The sequence below is a fragment of the Myotis daubentonii genome, chromosome 6, assembly GCF_963259705.1.
Source record: "Myotis daubentonii chromosome 6, mMyoDau2.1, whole genome shotgun sequence".
Taxonomy (NCBI): Eukaryota; Metazoa; Chordata; class Mammalia; order Chiroptera; family Vespertilionidae; genus Myotis; species Myotis daubentonii.
The window spans coordinates 8,676,505-8,691,714 of NC_081845.1; the positions used below are offsets into that span (position 1 = coordinate 8,676,505).

General features: G+C 46.7%; 1 protein-coding gene across 5 annotated transcripts in view; it reads right to left on the reverse strand.

The window, feature by feature from the left end:
- Positions 1-2,656: 2,656 nt before the first annotated feature.
- Positions 2,657-15,210, reverse strand: part of ESR1 (estrogen receptor 1) — a 332,293-nt gene continuing 319,739 nt past the window's right edge. For all 5 annotated transcript variants that reach the window (XM_059700044.1, XM_059700045.1, XM_059700046.1 and 2 more), the window contains 2 exons: positions 11,211-11,394; positions 2,657-7,005 (listed from right to left, as the gene is read on the reverse strand). In XM_059700044.1, the coding sequence (XP_059556027.1) occupies positions 6,771-7,005; positions 11,211-11,394 (419 nt within the window). In that variant the 3' untranslated portion in view covers positions 2,657-6,770. The remainder of the gene's footprint in view (positions 7,006-11,210; positions 11,395-15,210) is intronic.

Consider the following 15,210-nt stretch of genomic DNA (forward strand, 5'->3'; position numbering starts at 1 on the left):
GCCAACAAAGACTTCAAGCAGCTAATATAAATGGATTAAGATATCTAAAGGAAATCATGTTTAAAGAATTAAAGTGTGACGACAATGAATCAACAAATAGGAATTCTTGATAAGAGATAGAAATTATAGGGGAAAAGAACTAAATTTTTATGTTGGAGCTGAAATAGACAATAACTGAAACGAAACATTCACTATCAAAATTCAACCTCAAATTCAAGGTGGCAGATGAAAAAACAAAAACTGTCCCCTTGAAATCAGAGAATAGAAATCACTTAATTTGAGGAACAGAGAGGAGGGGGGGGGGGAGAAAAAATGAGCAGAGCTTCAGAAACTTGTGGGACAACATCAAAGGTATCGACAGGTATTTAATGAGAGTCACCAATAACTCAAATCCACAGGAAGAAATGAAAAGTGCTGAAAATATAAACACAGAGATTAATATTTTGAAAGTCTATAAATATATTTTTCTCATTTCTTATGTAACTTCTTTAAATGATATAAAGTTGTATCAGCCAGTAAATATAACATTTTATTGTTGAATTTATAACACATGTATATGTAATGTACACAACAATAATAATACAAAGGAGGGAGAGAGAATGGAGCTATTTTGGAGCAAAGATTTTTATTTTATCAGTTAATATTAGGCTGAAATAGACTGTCACTCAGGTGCATACTGTAAGATCAACCACTAAGAAAATAATTTCAAGTGAGAAAAAAATCAACAGAAAAATTAAAATATAACCTAAAAATATTTAACAAAAATAGAGGGGCCAAGAAGGAGGAAAAGAGAAACAAAAAGAAGCTGTACAAAACAATAACAAAATGGAAATCCACACATAACAATTATCCCATTAAACGTCCATGCTCACAGCGTGATAACAGTTACAACAGTGATAGCCACTCTGTACTGAGAGCTTACTATGTGTGGTCCCATAGTAGGCATTTTAGATATTTCTCTTTTTTTTAATCCTCATAATATCCCTACGGGGTGGTATTGTTCTTATTTCCATTTTAGACAGGAGGAAACCGAAGAAAATCAGGATTGAAGAACTTGACCACGGATAATAGAACAAGAAAACAAAAGAGTTACTTGGAAATCAAAATGACTCAAACAATGTGAAGAACCTAACTTTGTCCAAATAAAGGCATGAGCGCAGACAGGCCGTTGGAAAGGGCTTGGGAAGGGGAGAGTCAGTTCAGTGCCCACCACAGTCCTTCGATGCCCTCAGCGAATTAACTCACATCGTCTCCACAGCAGCCCTTCGAGGCAGGTGGCAACATTCTCTCCATAGGTGAAGAGAGCAAGGCAGGGGAAATTACTTTGCCCAAGGTTACACAATAAATGGCAGTGAGGCTCCACCCCGAGCATGTAGCAGCAGAGCCTGTGTGTGTATTATGTTGCCTCTCAATGAGTCAGACTGTTTTCCCTCCAAATCCATGAGGCAAATCACAGAGAGAATGGGTAGAAGGGAATGTGCAGGCAGCTGTGCAAAGGCAAGGAGTCATGAAATGGAAACCTGGGGGATGCACCGGTCATTCCTGCTTTGCTTCTGGGATGGGTGGAGAGGTTTTGGAGTGAATTATGTAAGTTTTGGGTCATTCATTCATCCGTTCACTCGTTCATTCATAACAAATTTATCCTCAAGCTTCCTTCTTCATGCTCACTGGAAAGGGGTCGAGGTAAGGCATTAGAAAACAACTCCAGTTTTAGTGAGCACCTCATAGAATGCTCATATCCAACCTATGAATTAGGTGTTATGATCATCATTTTGTTGACAAGGAAGTGGAAAATCTATCATAATAATAAAAGCATAATATACAAATCGACCAAACGACCAAACAGCAGAATGACTGTCCAGACGACTGTCCGGATGACCTTCCGGACGACCACACTATGACACACACTGGCGCCACGCCATCCAAGGCAGGTGAGATGCGATTGGTTGGGAGGCCCCGCCATTGCCCCATGATCGCCTACAGAGATGAGGCCCAGGCCACCCTCTGCAGGGCAATTGGGGTGGGGGGTGGCTCCATGATCGATCGCCCCACAGAGGGAGGCCCAGGCCACTGGCCAGTGACTCTGTGGAGGGTATGTGGGGCCAGCCAGTGATCGCCCTGCAGAGGGAAGCTTAGGCCAGCCAAGCAATCACACCCCATGCCTATTGCCCGCAGAGGGAGGCGACTGATGGTTGGGGGGGGGGGGCAGCGCCACACAGATAGTAAGCAGTGGCAGCAGCGGGGGCGGGGCCTGCTGCCAGCAGCTGGGGGAAGGAAAAGCCCCAATAGGCCCTGATTACCGGTTAGGCCTAGGGACCCTACCCAAGGAGTCCCGGACTGTGAGAGGGAGCAGGTCAGCTGAAGGACACCCCTCCCCTTCACCCCTGTGCACGAATTTCATGCACCAGGCCTCTAGTCTATCCTAAAACCTGTTTGTGGTCTCGAGGCCAGGTGTGCCTGACTCCAGTGTCCACACACTTCCTCCCATGCCTGGAAGAAGAAGGGGTCACAGATGTGGACAGGGAGCCTGGCTTCTGACTGATGGTCAGGATCCATGTGCTCAATAGACGCATTTCATCAGTGTGGTCTCAGGCGGTCAGTGGTGAAGCACTGGCAAGAAGCAGAGCTTAGAAAAAAACAAAAACCTGTTGTCTTTTGTCTAGTTTTTTATTTGAACATCAAATAGGTTGAGAAAATTGTTTACAGGTGCTTGAGCATCCCATGGATTCTTTTCTTTTTAAAAGTGCAAAAGAGGTTTACAAGTGTGTTTCATTAAACAAAGCAAAGCTGCAAACGAAACAGAATCACATCAGTAATAGAATGCATCGGCATAAGGGCGTATTAATCCATCCAAAACAATTTGGCATTTGAGCCTTTCCCCATAAGACAAGAGCTCTACACTGAAGAGTATGTAGTGCACAAAAAAGCATTGTTTGTAAGTCATGAGAGAACATAAACTGGCATAATGTCATGTATGAGTTCAAGTCTCTGTAACCAATGACCTCTCTGTGAATGCAAAGGGGTCCGTGTCTCAGGCACCTGCTCATGGGGCTTCGTGCTGTCTCCAGGGTACACGGCTCTGTGGAAACACACTCAACATGGGTTTGGAACATGGCAGCATTTACACATATTAAAAGTTCAGGCACATTTGGATGGAAAAAAAAAAAGAATAGAAATTTTTCTTGAATATCTAAAAGACAGTGCAAAAATTGAAGTGCCATAATAGAGGCAGCAGTTACTTAGAAAACAATTGAAAATGACTTAGAAAGAGGCCACTCTCGCTTTAATCCAAAGGGAAAAGAAATGCAGTCAGAAACAGAGTCGTCAGACTAATGAGAGGATGGGTGTTTGGAGCCACAGTAGAATTCATTTGCTGCAGCCGAGGGTGGTATGTTTTCGGGGAGTTCACCTAAGGAAGTGGGCAGTGTGATCTGGTCAGCTGCCCAACGCTTGCCTTCCTAACCTAGTGCATGACTCTCTCTGCCTTTACTAACCAGTTTCCCAAAGCAGATTTGCCTTGAATGTTAGACATGACGATGATCCCAAGTGATCATGCCCAGGGTACGTGGTCCGTCTCAAGAGTTGGCGTGAGATTTGAAATAGGACAAGATTTGGAATGGGTTCCATGTAGGGGTGCTCTAAACCAATAGTCTACGTCAATGGCCATTTCAATGTGTCAGATGAGAACACGTGGACGCGACTGAAAGCAAATTCTCAGCAAGTCCCTTATCTGCTCAGCCCCCCAAAGGCATGGGATATTGGCGTGGTTAAACATATGGCGTCAACAGGGAAATCTACTCACAGATTACACTTCCTTAGGGATTTTGCAACCCACATGGGATCGTCTCTTTGGATGAACTAGCCTCTCTGATTGTGCGTGAGGCGTTACAGAATCGGGACCGCAAGCCGAGAGCTCGGCAGTGGCCAAAAGAAACACAGGCCGCTGTCCGTGCCTCGGGCTGTGCTGTGGGTGTCGCCTGCTCTTCCCTGGGACATGAGCTGTCGTTTTAGCAATGGCTGTCAGATAGAGCTAGTTATTTGTGGTTTCTAGGGCAGAAGTCTGAACCCTGGTGCATACCCCAGACAGCAGTATTGACCTGACTCACCATGCTTTCCAGCTTCTTATTACTGTATTTCCCATTCTCCAAATTCCTGAACCCACTTGCCCACAGTACCCCTGGCCCAGGCCAATCATGTCTTTTAAACTCTAAACTGCCTCGTGGTGAGGGGGTAACACAGCATGTTCCCTGCACCCAACAGCAACATTCGCCGCAAAGCGTCAGCTGCCCATTAGTGGCACTTAAAATGAGAATAAAAAGAGATTTCTAAAATTATTTGAGACTCCTGGGCTAACATTCCAGCCATCTGGTATTCTCTGCCCATTTCAAATGTAGTAGTACCTTAACATGATTACAAACGACATTTGATGAATAATGTAAAACCCTCCACTGTAGTATTGTTTGGATTTAGCTGGTATTATATCATCTATAGTCCTAATTTTTTTGTTTGTTTTTATTTTTTTAAAAGAAAATCTAAGTATAAACATTAAAAAGAACCCACTGACCCATTAGCTACAGTCCAAAAATATTACTACTAATAGTTTGGTAAAGCAAAATTAGCTGCCCTGAATAAATTTTCCTTTTCAGGCATAATCTCTGCTACATAAGATTGTCTATCATTCAATATCCAACAATAGGCATCTGGATTAGTGCTGTTTTGTCTACTGTGGATACAGAAGTTGATATGAAATGTGATCTTCATTTAAATGAATAATCACTAGGCCTTAGGCATCAATGACTACTTACAGAAAAACTGAATATGTTTGTTGGTTTTGCATGTTAACCCAGTCAAATCAAATCCAGAACAGAAGTACTACATTCAGTTGTCTGATAAACAAGCATTGCAATTTCAAAAATATATATATTATACTATATAAGGTGCTTATTAAACAAAACAACAAAGGAATTATGTACTAAACATATTCTTAATGATGACACATAAAACTGCCCCCAAATTTAGATGCACATGTATGGAAAAATCTTTTTTTTTCGGTCCCTCCCTGGGTCCCAGTCCTTTGGCGACCACTGGCTGGGCCATTAGAAAGGAGTGAAATCCACTCTGTGAAACAGGCATCCCCGGAGAGCCCTGGGAGCTTGGCTGGGTCATTGGCCGACACATCGCCTCCCGTGGGATTCTAATGACAGACAGGGAGGTCACCGGCAGAAACCAAACTTGCTTTTCAGCTGAGAAGAGGAAACCCATAATTGCTCTCTGCAAGCAAGGGTCCTGGGGAAGGCTGCCCTTGGCTGGGGTGAGACTTTCTTTTTTCGTCTCTAGGTCAATGGGTTCCTGGGGCTCAATTCTCATCTCACTCTCCTGGCTTGTGGAGTTTAATGAAATGAGCTCTCGGGGCAGTTCCCCCTTCCCAGGCCCTTCTGTTTGGATGATCTCTCAGTCACCAAGGGCACGTGTAGTCTGAGCAAGCCCAGGCGCCTGGATAGGGGGTGCTCCTCTCCTCGCCCACCCCCCCCCTCACACCCACCGCGGCTGCAGAATGTGCTGGGCCAACTATTGGGATGCAGCTGCCCCTGCTGCTGCTTCCAATCAGGGCCCTGCGGGAAGTAAGGACAAGGAGGCCAGCCCCCGAGTCCCAGGGCAGCCACAGCGCAGTGTGGCAAGGCCACTCAGCCTCACAGTGTCAACCCAGTGTCCACCCTGCTCTCCTCGCTGTGCCCTGGCGCCCACACTTGTGCACATGTCCTCATGTAGCCCAGTGCCCCGGGGCTCACAGTGTCACCTGGGTGCCCACCCCTTTCAAGTGATTTTGGTCATTGGCTAGGGCACTACGCATGACTAGTTCCACCTTCCAAGTAAATTACGTGCCAGGAAGAGCCCAGGAGAGTGACCTTGCGGTAAGTGTGGGGTCACAGCACAGCAGGTCCGCGAGCCCTGCGGGGAGAGGGCTGTCTTTTATAAAACAAAGAGGAAAAACCCAGAATGTGCCCCTCACCGGCGGCCCTGGAGGTGACTTAACTGGGATCAGCTTGCTGTTTCCCGCAGGCCCAGGGGAAGCCAGGCTTCACCGGACCGGGGTGCTCTCGGAAGCCAATGGGAGAGCGCGGCCAACCGGAAGGTCAGTGTGTGACGCTGGCAACGAGGGGGCCTCCCTTCCCTGCGTGCATCTTGTATTCCTATAGGGGAAGCGAACAGACAATCACCGAACCGGCAGCTACAGCCAAGCAACAGAGCAGAAGCTTGAAGGTGTTACTTTAATCAAAAGGTACATGACTATAGGAATACAAGAGGATGCTAAAGAAACCCTCTATCTAGCTTTCTCCAAGTCGGCAGTTAAAGGAGCCACTTTCAGTGCTTCCCTGTGGCTTAGATTCATTAAAAAGTGCTTCGCAGAGGCGCAGCGTCCACTCCCCGGGCCTGGCTCTTGGTAAGTAGCTTCAGTGCACACTCATCGGAGCCCCAGCTCGGAGGCCGAGTTCAGTCACGACCGGCTCCAGGAATCCTCATGCTTAGCAACGTAGCGAAGGGAGAAGGACAGCTCTCACCAAGAAGTTAGCCCTGGAATCCCTCTGGCTGTTCCCGAAAGAAGGCGTGCCACAAAGGACTGAGCAAGCAGACGAAAGGCCACTCAGGGTAGGAAGCCATGGTGGTGGGTGCAAGCCGGAGTGTGTTCAGGAGCAGGGTTTTGCTATGGTGGTGTAGGACGTGGGGAGAACGCTGCGGGGATTCTCAGACACTCGGGGGGTGGGGAGCCCTCAGACCGTGTTGGGGAAACCCTCTGCCTCCCCACTGATGTAATACGTTGGCAGGGAATGTGGTAAAGTTGGGCCCGTGGTGGCCATCTGGCCCTGGTGCGGCTCCTCCATGGGGGCGGCCCCGCGGCTGGCCGGGGCGTGCAGGCGGTGGGCATCCAGCATCTCCAGCAGCAGGTCGTACAGGGGCACCACGTTCTTGCACTTCATGTTGTACAGATGCTCCATGCCTTTGTTACTGCAGGTGGGGGGTGGGGGGCAGACACAGAGAGAGGATGCGTCAGACCATCGCAAACCCCAGGCCCTGACACTCCCAGACAGCAACAGTGAACACTCCGAACTCACGTGCCCATCGCTCTTCCTGTTTAAAGAGCCATTTTGGGGGTTTGCTGTGCAGGCGGCCTCCTACCGCGGACTTGAATGTGGGTCTATTCCAGGGATGGCGAACCTTTTGAGCTCAGCATGTCAGCATTTTGAAAAACCCTAACTTTACTCTGGTGCCATGTCACATATAGAAATTTTTTGATATTTGCAACCATAGTAAAACAAAGACTTATGTTTTTGATATTTATTTTATATATTTAAATGCCATTTAACAAAGAAAAAACAACCAAAAAAATGAGTTCGTGTGTCACCTGTGACACGCGCGTCATAGGTTCGCCATCACTGGCCACAATACATCTCAACAGAGAACCGATGAGAGGGATATACAGCCCAGCCGGAGGGACTTTTGTAAAATGTGGGAGACAGTTCAAGAAGGTCTCTTGCTTCAAACTTTCAAAGGGCTTTCCACTTAACTCAGAATAACATCTGCATGTAGTTCCATGCTCTACAAGGCATAACTGAAGTGGCTGCCCCCACCTCTCAGCGCTCCTCCCGCCTCTCTCCCCACCCTGGGTTCGTGCTGGCTGCTGAAGAAACTGAGCGCTTTTCCTTCCAGACTCAGGGTGCCTGCATCTGCTGTCCTGCTGCCCCAAGTGCACGGCCCCGACCTTCCAATCCACCTCCTCAGAAAGGCCACGGCCTCGGCCCCTGCAGCCCCAGCCACCCCCTGTGACGTTACTCTATGTTCCCACCTGAAATTCTTCTTTTCACGTATGTCTGTATTTATATTTATCCTTGACTCCCCAAACACACACACTCATCAACATACACACCGCAAGTTCCAGGAGGGGCAGCAATTTGCCCATCCTATAGGCCTACAACTGTGCCGAGAACGTGGTAAATGTCCGGAAACTAGGGAGTTGATGGACGTAGGGAAATGCAGGTACCTAGCATTTCTCCTTTACCACGCTCTCCTCTGTCCTCCTCCACCAGCCCCACTCTGCTCTGTCTCCACCACGCTACCAGGAAAGAAATAGAACAGCTATTATCTATTTTGAAATTTTAAAAACACAGCATGAGTAGACAGGACCTAGAGAATGTTCTAGAATATATTTGCACTTTTAGTAGGGGAAAGGTCAGCACCAGTTGGAGACCTGCCCTGCCATGAAAACACAGCATCCAAGCTATTCGGGCCTTAAAACACAACCACTGAAATCATGGGTTTAAGAGGCATCTGCTTGTTTTGTTGTTGTTGCTGTTTGTTTTCATTTAAAATGCCCTTAAAGTGAAATGTCCCCCGGCTCGTGCAACCTAATGAATCACATTTACAATGAGATGAAATCTGGTGTCAAATTCTCTGAGTAAAAATATATGGCTGGGCCCAAGCTTAACAAAACAGAGTTCTGAGATTTGAATAGATTGTAACGGGGAACCAAAGTATTAGTGTGTGTGTGTGTGTGTGAGAGAGAGAGAGAGAGAGAGAGAGAGAGAGAGAGAGAGAGAGAGAGAGAGAGAGAGAGAGAGAGAGAATGCTCAAAGCTTTCAGCAGAATAGCAACTTCTCTCCACGTTTCACATAATTCAAAAAGCTCTGGAGAGCTCTTGCTTCTGTTCCCTCATCCACACCAGCCAAGGCAGCACATTTAGTGCAGGTGTATCTAGTATTAACTAATTAGGTTTGCTAATGCTGAAAAGCTATCAATAGATTTGAAAATTCAGCAATTCCTACCAACAAATAAAAATCTTCATCTATGCCACATGGTTGCTACAACACGTTTGAAATTCCTAGCTCAGACTGAAAACTAATACATTTCTTCAAGGAGAAGGTAAGAAATTTAGTAGAAGATTATGTTATTCTGGCACATTCCCCCCTCCCCTCTTTGTAATATTCATCCAAGAAAACAGATGGCAAAGGTTTGGAAATGTGGATTCCAAATGCAGTCACCTACTCTACCTGACCAAGGTGAGTCCTTCACCTGTGACACAGGGATTTGGGGGAAATTCCTGAAAACAGGGACTGCAATCGCTGTCTTGCAAACTTTGTCAAGTGGAAGCTATTATTTGGAAATTTCAAATTCACAGGGTAGGGGAAATACGCAAGTAACTTTTTCTTTTATTTATTCACTTAGTAATAATGCTGTGAGCATATACGACGTATAAGACTTCATATAAGGCACTGTGTAGGATACAAAAAAGGAAAGATGTATTTATTTTCTCAAGAAGCTAACACTTTGCAAAGTTGTCTCCAGGGAAGTGGCGCCTGGGACTTCAATGGACAAACTTCTTGTCATTTGATGCAGTCTCAAGGTGCAAAAGCCCCTTAAAATTTAACCTGTCCCTTTTCAGGCACTCAGCCCTTCCCTCATAGCCACTAAAAAAAGAAATCTCTTTCTCATTCCTGAGGTTCTGCTGTGAGCCCAAGGTCACACATGGCTACCTGTCCCCCTCCTGTCATCACTTCACTTCATTTCTGTGGAGTGAAAAATCCACCACTTTCTTCATCTCTTCCCTGCAGGGCGAGGTTTTTGTTGTTTGTTTGTTTGTTTGTTTTTCCATGAGAACAGTATCCACTAAGCCTCTGACCAGCCAATTTACATGCCTATGTAGAATGGAAATGAGGCCACTTTCACGCTGTGTAACTGAGAGGCCCTTTTTTCTCAGGTAAGATCCTTCCTTAGCTCTAGTAGGAAATATTTATTGCATAGTTACAACGGGCCAAGCCCTATGCTAGGTGGTATTGGATACACAGGGTACACAAGAGGGATAGTGATAGCTACCTCACAACATTGCAGTCTAATGGGGAAGAAAGATAATACAATGGCCAATGACAACCAGGAAGAACAGATTAAGTCCCACCTAGACCTTAAGGGTCAGGAGATGCTTCCTACAAGGAGTGATATCTAATAGATATCTAAGAGAGTTAGCATTCTCTTCAGAAATATGCACTCCCTGCACCATGTGTCCATGATCTTGACTTTGGGCTTCCTCATGTGACTTGCTTGGCCAATAGAATGTTAGTAGGTGTGACTTAATTAAAAGACTAACATGCACTTGTCCAACCTGACTGGCTTTCTTACGCCTCTGCCATTTCTAAGAAAATAATATGTCCAGCTAACCTGTGGGAACAGGAGACTAAGGAACAGAGGCACCTGGCCAACCTGCAGGCCTTCAGCCTGAAGCCATCTCCCAGCTGTGCCCAGCCTCCATCAGCTGACTCACAGATGCGTGAGGGAGCCCAGCAGAGATAAACAGAGCTGCCCAGCCAACATGCAGCCTGAAGTAGACTCCCCCATGACTCATAGAACAGCTGTTTATGGCTACAACGCAGACTATGAGGAAGCCCTACAAAGTGAAGTAGGGACTAGAGCATAAAAAAGTAACATACGCAAACTAAAGAGATTTCTACTTTTATCTGAAAGCAATGGGAAGCCATTTCATGGTTTTAAGTAAGGAAACGACATGATCAGATTTGCTATTAGGATGGTCACTCTTCATCATGGAGAATGAATTTGAACAGATCAAGATTGGAGGCAGGGAGAAGGGTTAGGTGGCTGGTGCAGAAACTCAGAAGGAAATGATGGTGACTTGGACTAGGGTGATGGCAGTGGAGGTGACAAGAAAAGATTTGAGAGGGATGGAGGTGTCAACATTGACCCTCCACGAGGCAACTGGGCACAGAGTCTCTTGTTCAGGATTTCTAAGTGAAGTACGGAGAGTGTGATGCAGGAACCACAGTGGACATGCCCAGTGCCTTCAGAGGATGGGTGCCCTCAAAGACTTCCCTTGATTAGGTGGGACAACGTGAATGACCACAATTGCCCTCTTCCCCCAACATGTACACTGCACACTCTCCCCCTTGTAAGACCTTGCACAGGCTTCAGATTGAATGTAAACATCACTCTGTCTGTGAAGCCTTCTCTTACACTTGCCCTGTGCCCCACACAGGTTGGAAGCCTCCTCCTATCCTCCCAAAGTGTTTATGCGTATTACATGCCCAAAACTGTCCCAAGTGTGCTGTCCACATCCGGGCCCCAGCCCTTCCTGGGGCATCTGTAATGTATAGTTGGGGGGGGGGTTGTTTCCTTTATGTCTGTCCTGTGGGGATCCAGGGGTGGCTCACCTCATGTGCCTGATGTGGGAGAGGATGAGGAGGAGCTGGGCCAGGCGCCGGTGCTGCTGCTGCAGAGTCAGGCCTGCCTTGGCCATCAGATGGATCAAGGTGTCCGTGATCTTGTCCAGGACACGGTGGATATGGTCCTTCTCTTCCAGAGACTTCAGAGTGCTGGACAGAAATGTGTACACTCCTGAATGTACAGAGAGAGAGAGCGTGAGAGAGAGAGAAACTCATACAGGATGAAATCCAGGAGCTTGACGGTGTGCATGGGACATAATACTGAGTCAGCACCTTTCCCTCACACAGCAAGGGGGAAGTTTGAACCCATTTGACCCAAGCAACTATATAAAATTCCTACTGTGAGCCAGTTTCCAAGGTTTGTCATTGAGAGTCCCAGGAGAAGCACTATTAGCCTTGGGGACCTGATGGTTCCTCTAGCCACCCATCTCTAACAGCGTTGACCCCAACACAAACTATGCCATTGATACTGCCCATGACCCCGTGAGAGGGGCACCCCTTTTCTAATGAAGAAACCAAGGGCAGAGAGATGCACTAACCAAGATAACTCAATAGGACAGAGCAGAGCTGTGAATGAAGCCCGACAACCTGACTCCACTTCTCCTCATTATAATGGAGATGCTCAGGAGACATGTGACCTCTTGATTTGCTAAGTGATTTACAGGTAATATTTCCAGGGAGCACTTAACTTGCTGCTACGTTTCAGGTCAGGTTTAGGGCCCCACTGCTTTTCATCCTCAGATGAAAGGTTTATGATGGATGGTGAGGATGGTGGCAAATGCTGTTTTTCACTGCCAGGCATGTTTTCCTTTCCCCTCTTGCCTTTCTTCTGTCACTAGATCCTCCTCCCTGGGCCACACGTGGACTCATCCAATCAGGCCACTCTAGTCTTTTGGACTCACAGCCCTGCCTCACAGCGTCCACATACAACTCCAGAATTGTATGTGGATGTTGTGAGACCGAAATTCTTTCCTCTAGGGTTGCTGAACTGGGAGGACGAGATTATGGGACTGTTATGTAGTGGCATCTTCCTATAGCACATGGAGCCCCTGTCTGCAGAATAGAACATTCCAACAACATGCAGAGGTGGGAGTTGGCGGAAGGAGGGGGCATCCTGGTTCCAGTTACATAGTCCTGCTTCTTCTATTTCTTTTTAATCTGACCTTGGAGCTTTCATAGTATCCTCTCTGACACATGAATCCATAAAGTCCTTTTGTGCTTAAGGTACTGTGAGTCACCTGCAAAGGAAAGAACCCTGACTATTCAACTAAGTTGTGAGCTCAGCCCAAGGACCAGAAGAAGGAGATTGGTAAAGAGATGGGATGTATGAGATCGGGAGGCGGTCAGGATGGGTCAGTCTTATCTTGGGAACACAGGATAGATTTTCTATCAAGTAAATACTCCAGAATAAGCTCCATTCTTCGTAATGATACCATCTTGCAGGAAGTAGATGCAATATTTTTTTTGGTCTTATTTCTATTCAGTCCCATGGCCTCTCATAAATAGATTTCTTCTCCCCCCTCCCTGTCCTCCCTAGTGCCTTCAAGTTAAGCCTCCCAAATTCATCATCCCCTGACTTTGTACTGGTAATGTGGGGATGAGTTATGGCTCACACGGCAGCTGGGGGTTGGGGATGGGAAAAACACTTACACAGAGGAACTCATAGTAAACAGAGTTGTAACTGCCCAGAATGGAAAATGGCTAAGCTTTAAACAAATGCAACAACAACAAAATCAGAATGGTCAGGATATTGGCTTACATGCAGATGAATAGAATAATGTAGCTTTTGGTACCAAGAGGCACTTTGATCCAAAGCAAAGAGAACACAGAATGAGTAAGCAGCAGACACGCAGTGGGATAGGAAGGAAATTACTGGATTACTTCACTTACGTTCCATGCAGACTGTTGATAGAGAAAGAATGTGTCCATTAAAAAAACACACAAAAAAAACCTGGCAGATGTCCAGAAGCCTTAGATTGGCCCAGATGTAATGGATGGCAGGGAAAGTGTGCACCACTGGTTTAGGGGTCCGGGGTGGCCTCCGCTAAGTCCCCATGACCATGCCTCTCACCTCACTCTAGGTCATCACACACATTCTAGCCTCGCGCCTCTCAGAGGCCCCACATGTGGCTGGATATCCTGGGAACTTGCCCAGGCCACAGACCTGAGTTAATCCAACTTAGATGATGCATTTTCTACCAATTCCCTTTTTTATTACCACCCAGGATGCTGGCTTTATTCACCAATAATCCCATTCTTCTTCAAGGAGCAAACTGTTTTGATGTCCCTGACTGGAGAGGTACAGTACTTGGCCTTCCTACTCATGAACACAGGATTAGAGCAGAATGTGCTAGAATCTCAGAGGTCTTGAAGCCAGCGTTACGCTGTGCCCTTTGCAAGGGAGGTAGGAGCCTTGGCATTCAGACTCCAGGGTGTGAAGTGTCCTCTGGGGCTGTTGGTCCCCACTCTTCCTCAACGTGCACGCATGAACAGCACGTAGATCCTTCCCTTCAGCACGCTGTCATGGAGAACCTACTGTATGCACACATTGTGTTACACGACAAAGGTTCCAAGCCTTATTTTCTTCCAAAGGTTAATGTCTTAAGTGCAGATATTGCCTGTGGAGAAAGAATTTTCTTAACAACGACTCTTGGGAGGCAAGCCATTCTCAGAACAAGCCTGTTTTCTAGTAGAGTTTTGGCACCAATACAGCTTGTCATCAGCAAATGCTTCCTAGCTGAGCAAATACACTTAGAAATAGAAATACAGTCCTATCAAAATGCCAATAATTGACAACCGTAGCCAACACATCCTTTTTGGGCTACTGTGGCCAAACACGGACCATGTGTGTTGCCTGTTGCCCCTAAAGGGCCCTTTGAAAGAAAGAACAGAAACCCAAATTCCCAGAATACTTCAGGTGCTTTGGCAAGAGCAAAAAGGAGCTGGTGGTCAATTCCACATCCCAGCTGGTCTCTGCCACCCTGGGCAGCTGTGCCACTGTTCCCAGAGTCACAGAGCCAAGGTCAGACCCCGAGGACCTTCAGAAACGTTCTTGTGACAAGGCAAACTTTTGCAACTCTCGAGGTTGCTCCAAATCCCAAAGATGAAAAAAAACAAAACAATCTGTGTGTCATTGTCCAGTCTTCAAGTGCCATTGGCAGATCTGAGCTACTACATAGTCTGAACCTTGCAGCCAGTATTGGGAATTGTAGGAAGAGTCTATGGAGAAGTCTGGTGGCAGCAAGGAATGGGCAGTGAGACTGCTGAAACATCCCCATGTGTGAGATTTCAATTCAATTTTTCTCACTCTCTTGGTCTCACTGACTCCTCTCACTCTACTTAGACACTCTCTTCCTTCTTCCTTTTGCTCTCTACTCTACAGGAACCCCCTCTCTGCCCCTCATCACTCTTCCAAGTAAGAGAGTCTTCCAGAAGTTGGAGGAATGCAGGCATGAACAGTGCAGTGCACAAATGCACCTAGTGTGCCTGGAAGGAAGCATAAGATAGCCAGGGGTGTCCAGCAGGCCCTGCCCTTGACCTCCACTGGGAGGCACATTGAGCTGCTCCTAGAGAGGTGAGGACAGCCAGATGCTTGAGGACAAATTCTTCAAGAAGCCCACACTGGTTCTTCCCAAAAGGAGGACTGTGACTGCGGACCAGGGGAGTCCTTCAGTCCATGGCAGCTTGACCAAAATAAAAGGAAATGGCTCACAGGGAAAAATAGCGAAGAAAGCTCAAGTCCACAGCTGTCATCGGTCTGGGCCAGAAAGCTGTCACTCAGCTGGGGTAAAAAGGAACTTCTCATCCTGTTCACCCAGTGATTAATGGGCAGGCCCGCCTCTCAGGTTTTCTGCTGCGAATTGCTTCCATAACCACATAGGGTGTTTGCTCAGAAAGGCCTTCGAGGTTACAGTTCAATAAGCAGCATGTTTGTTTTGTGCTTCATATATGACTGCTGTTCTTCCTGGGGACGGTACTGGTCCTGTAG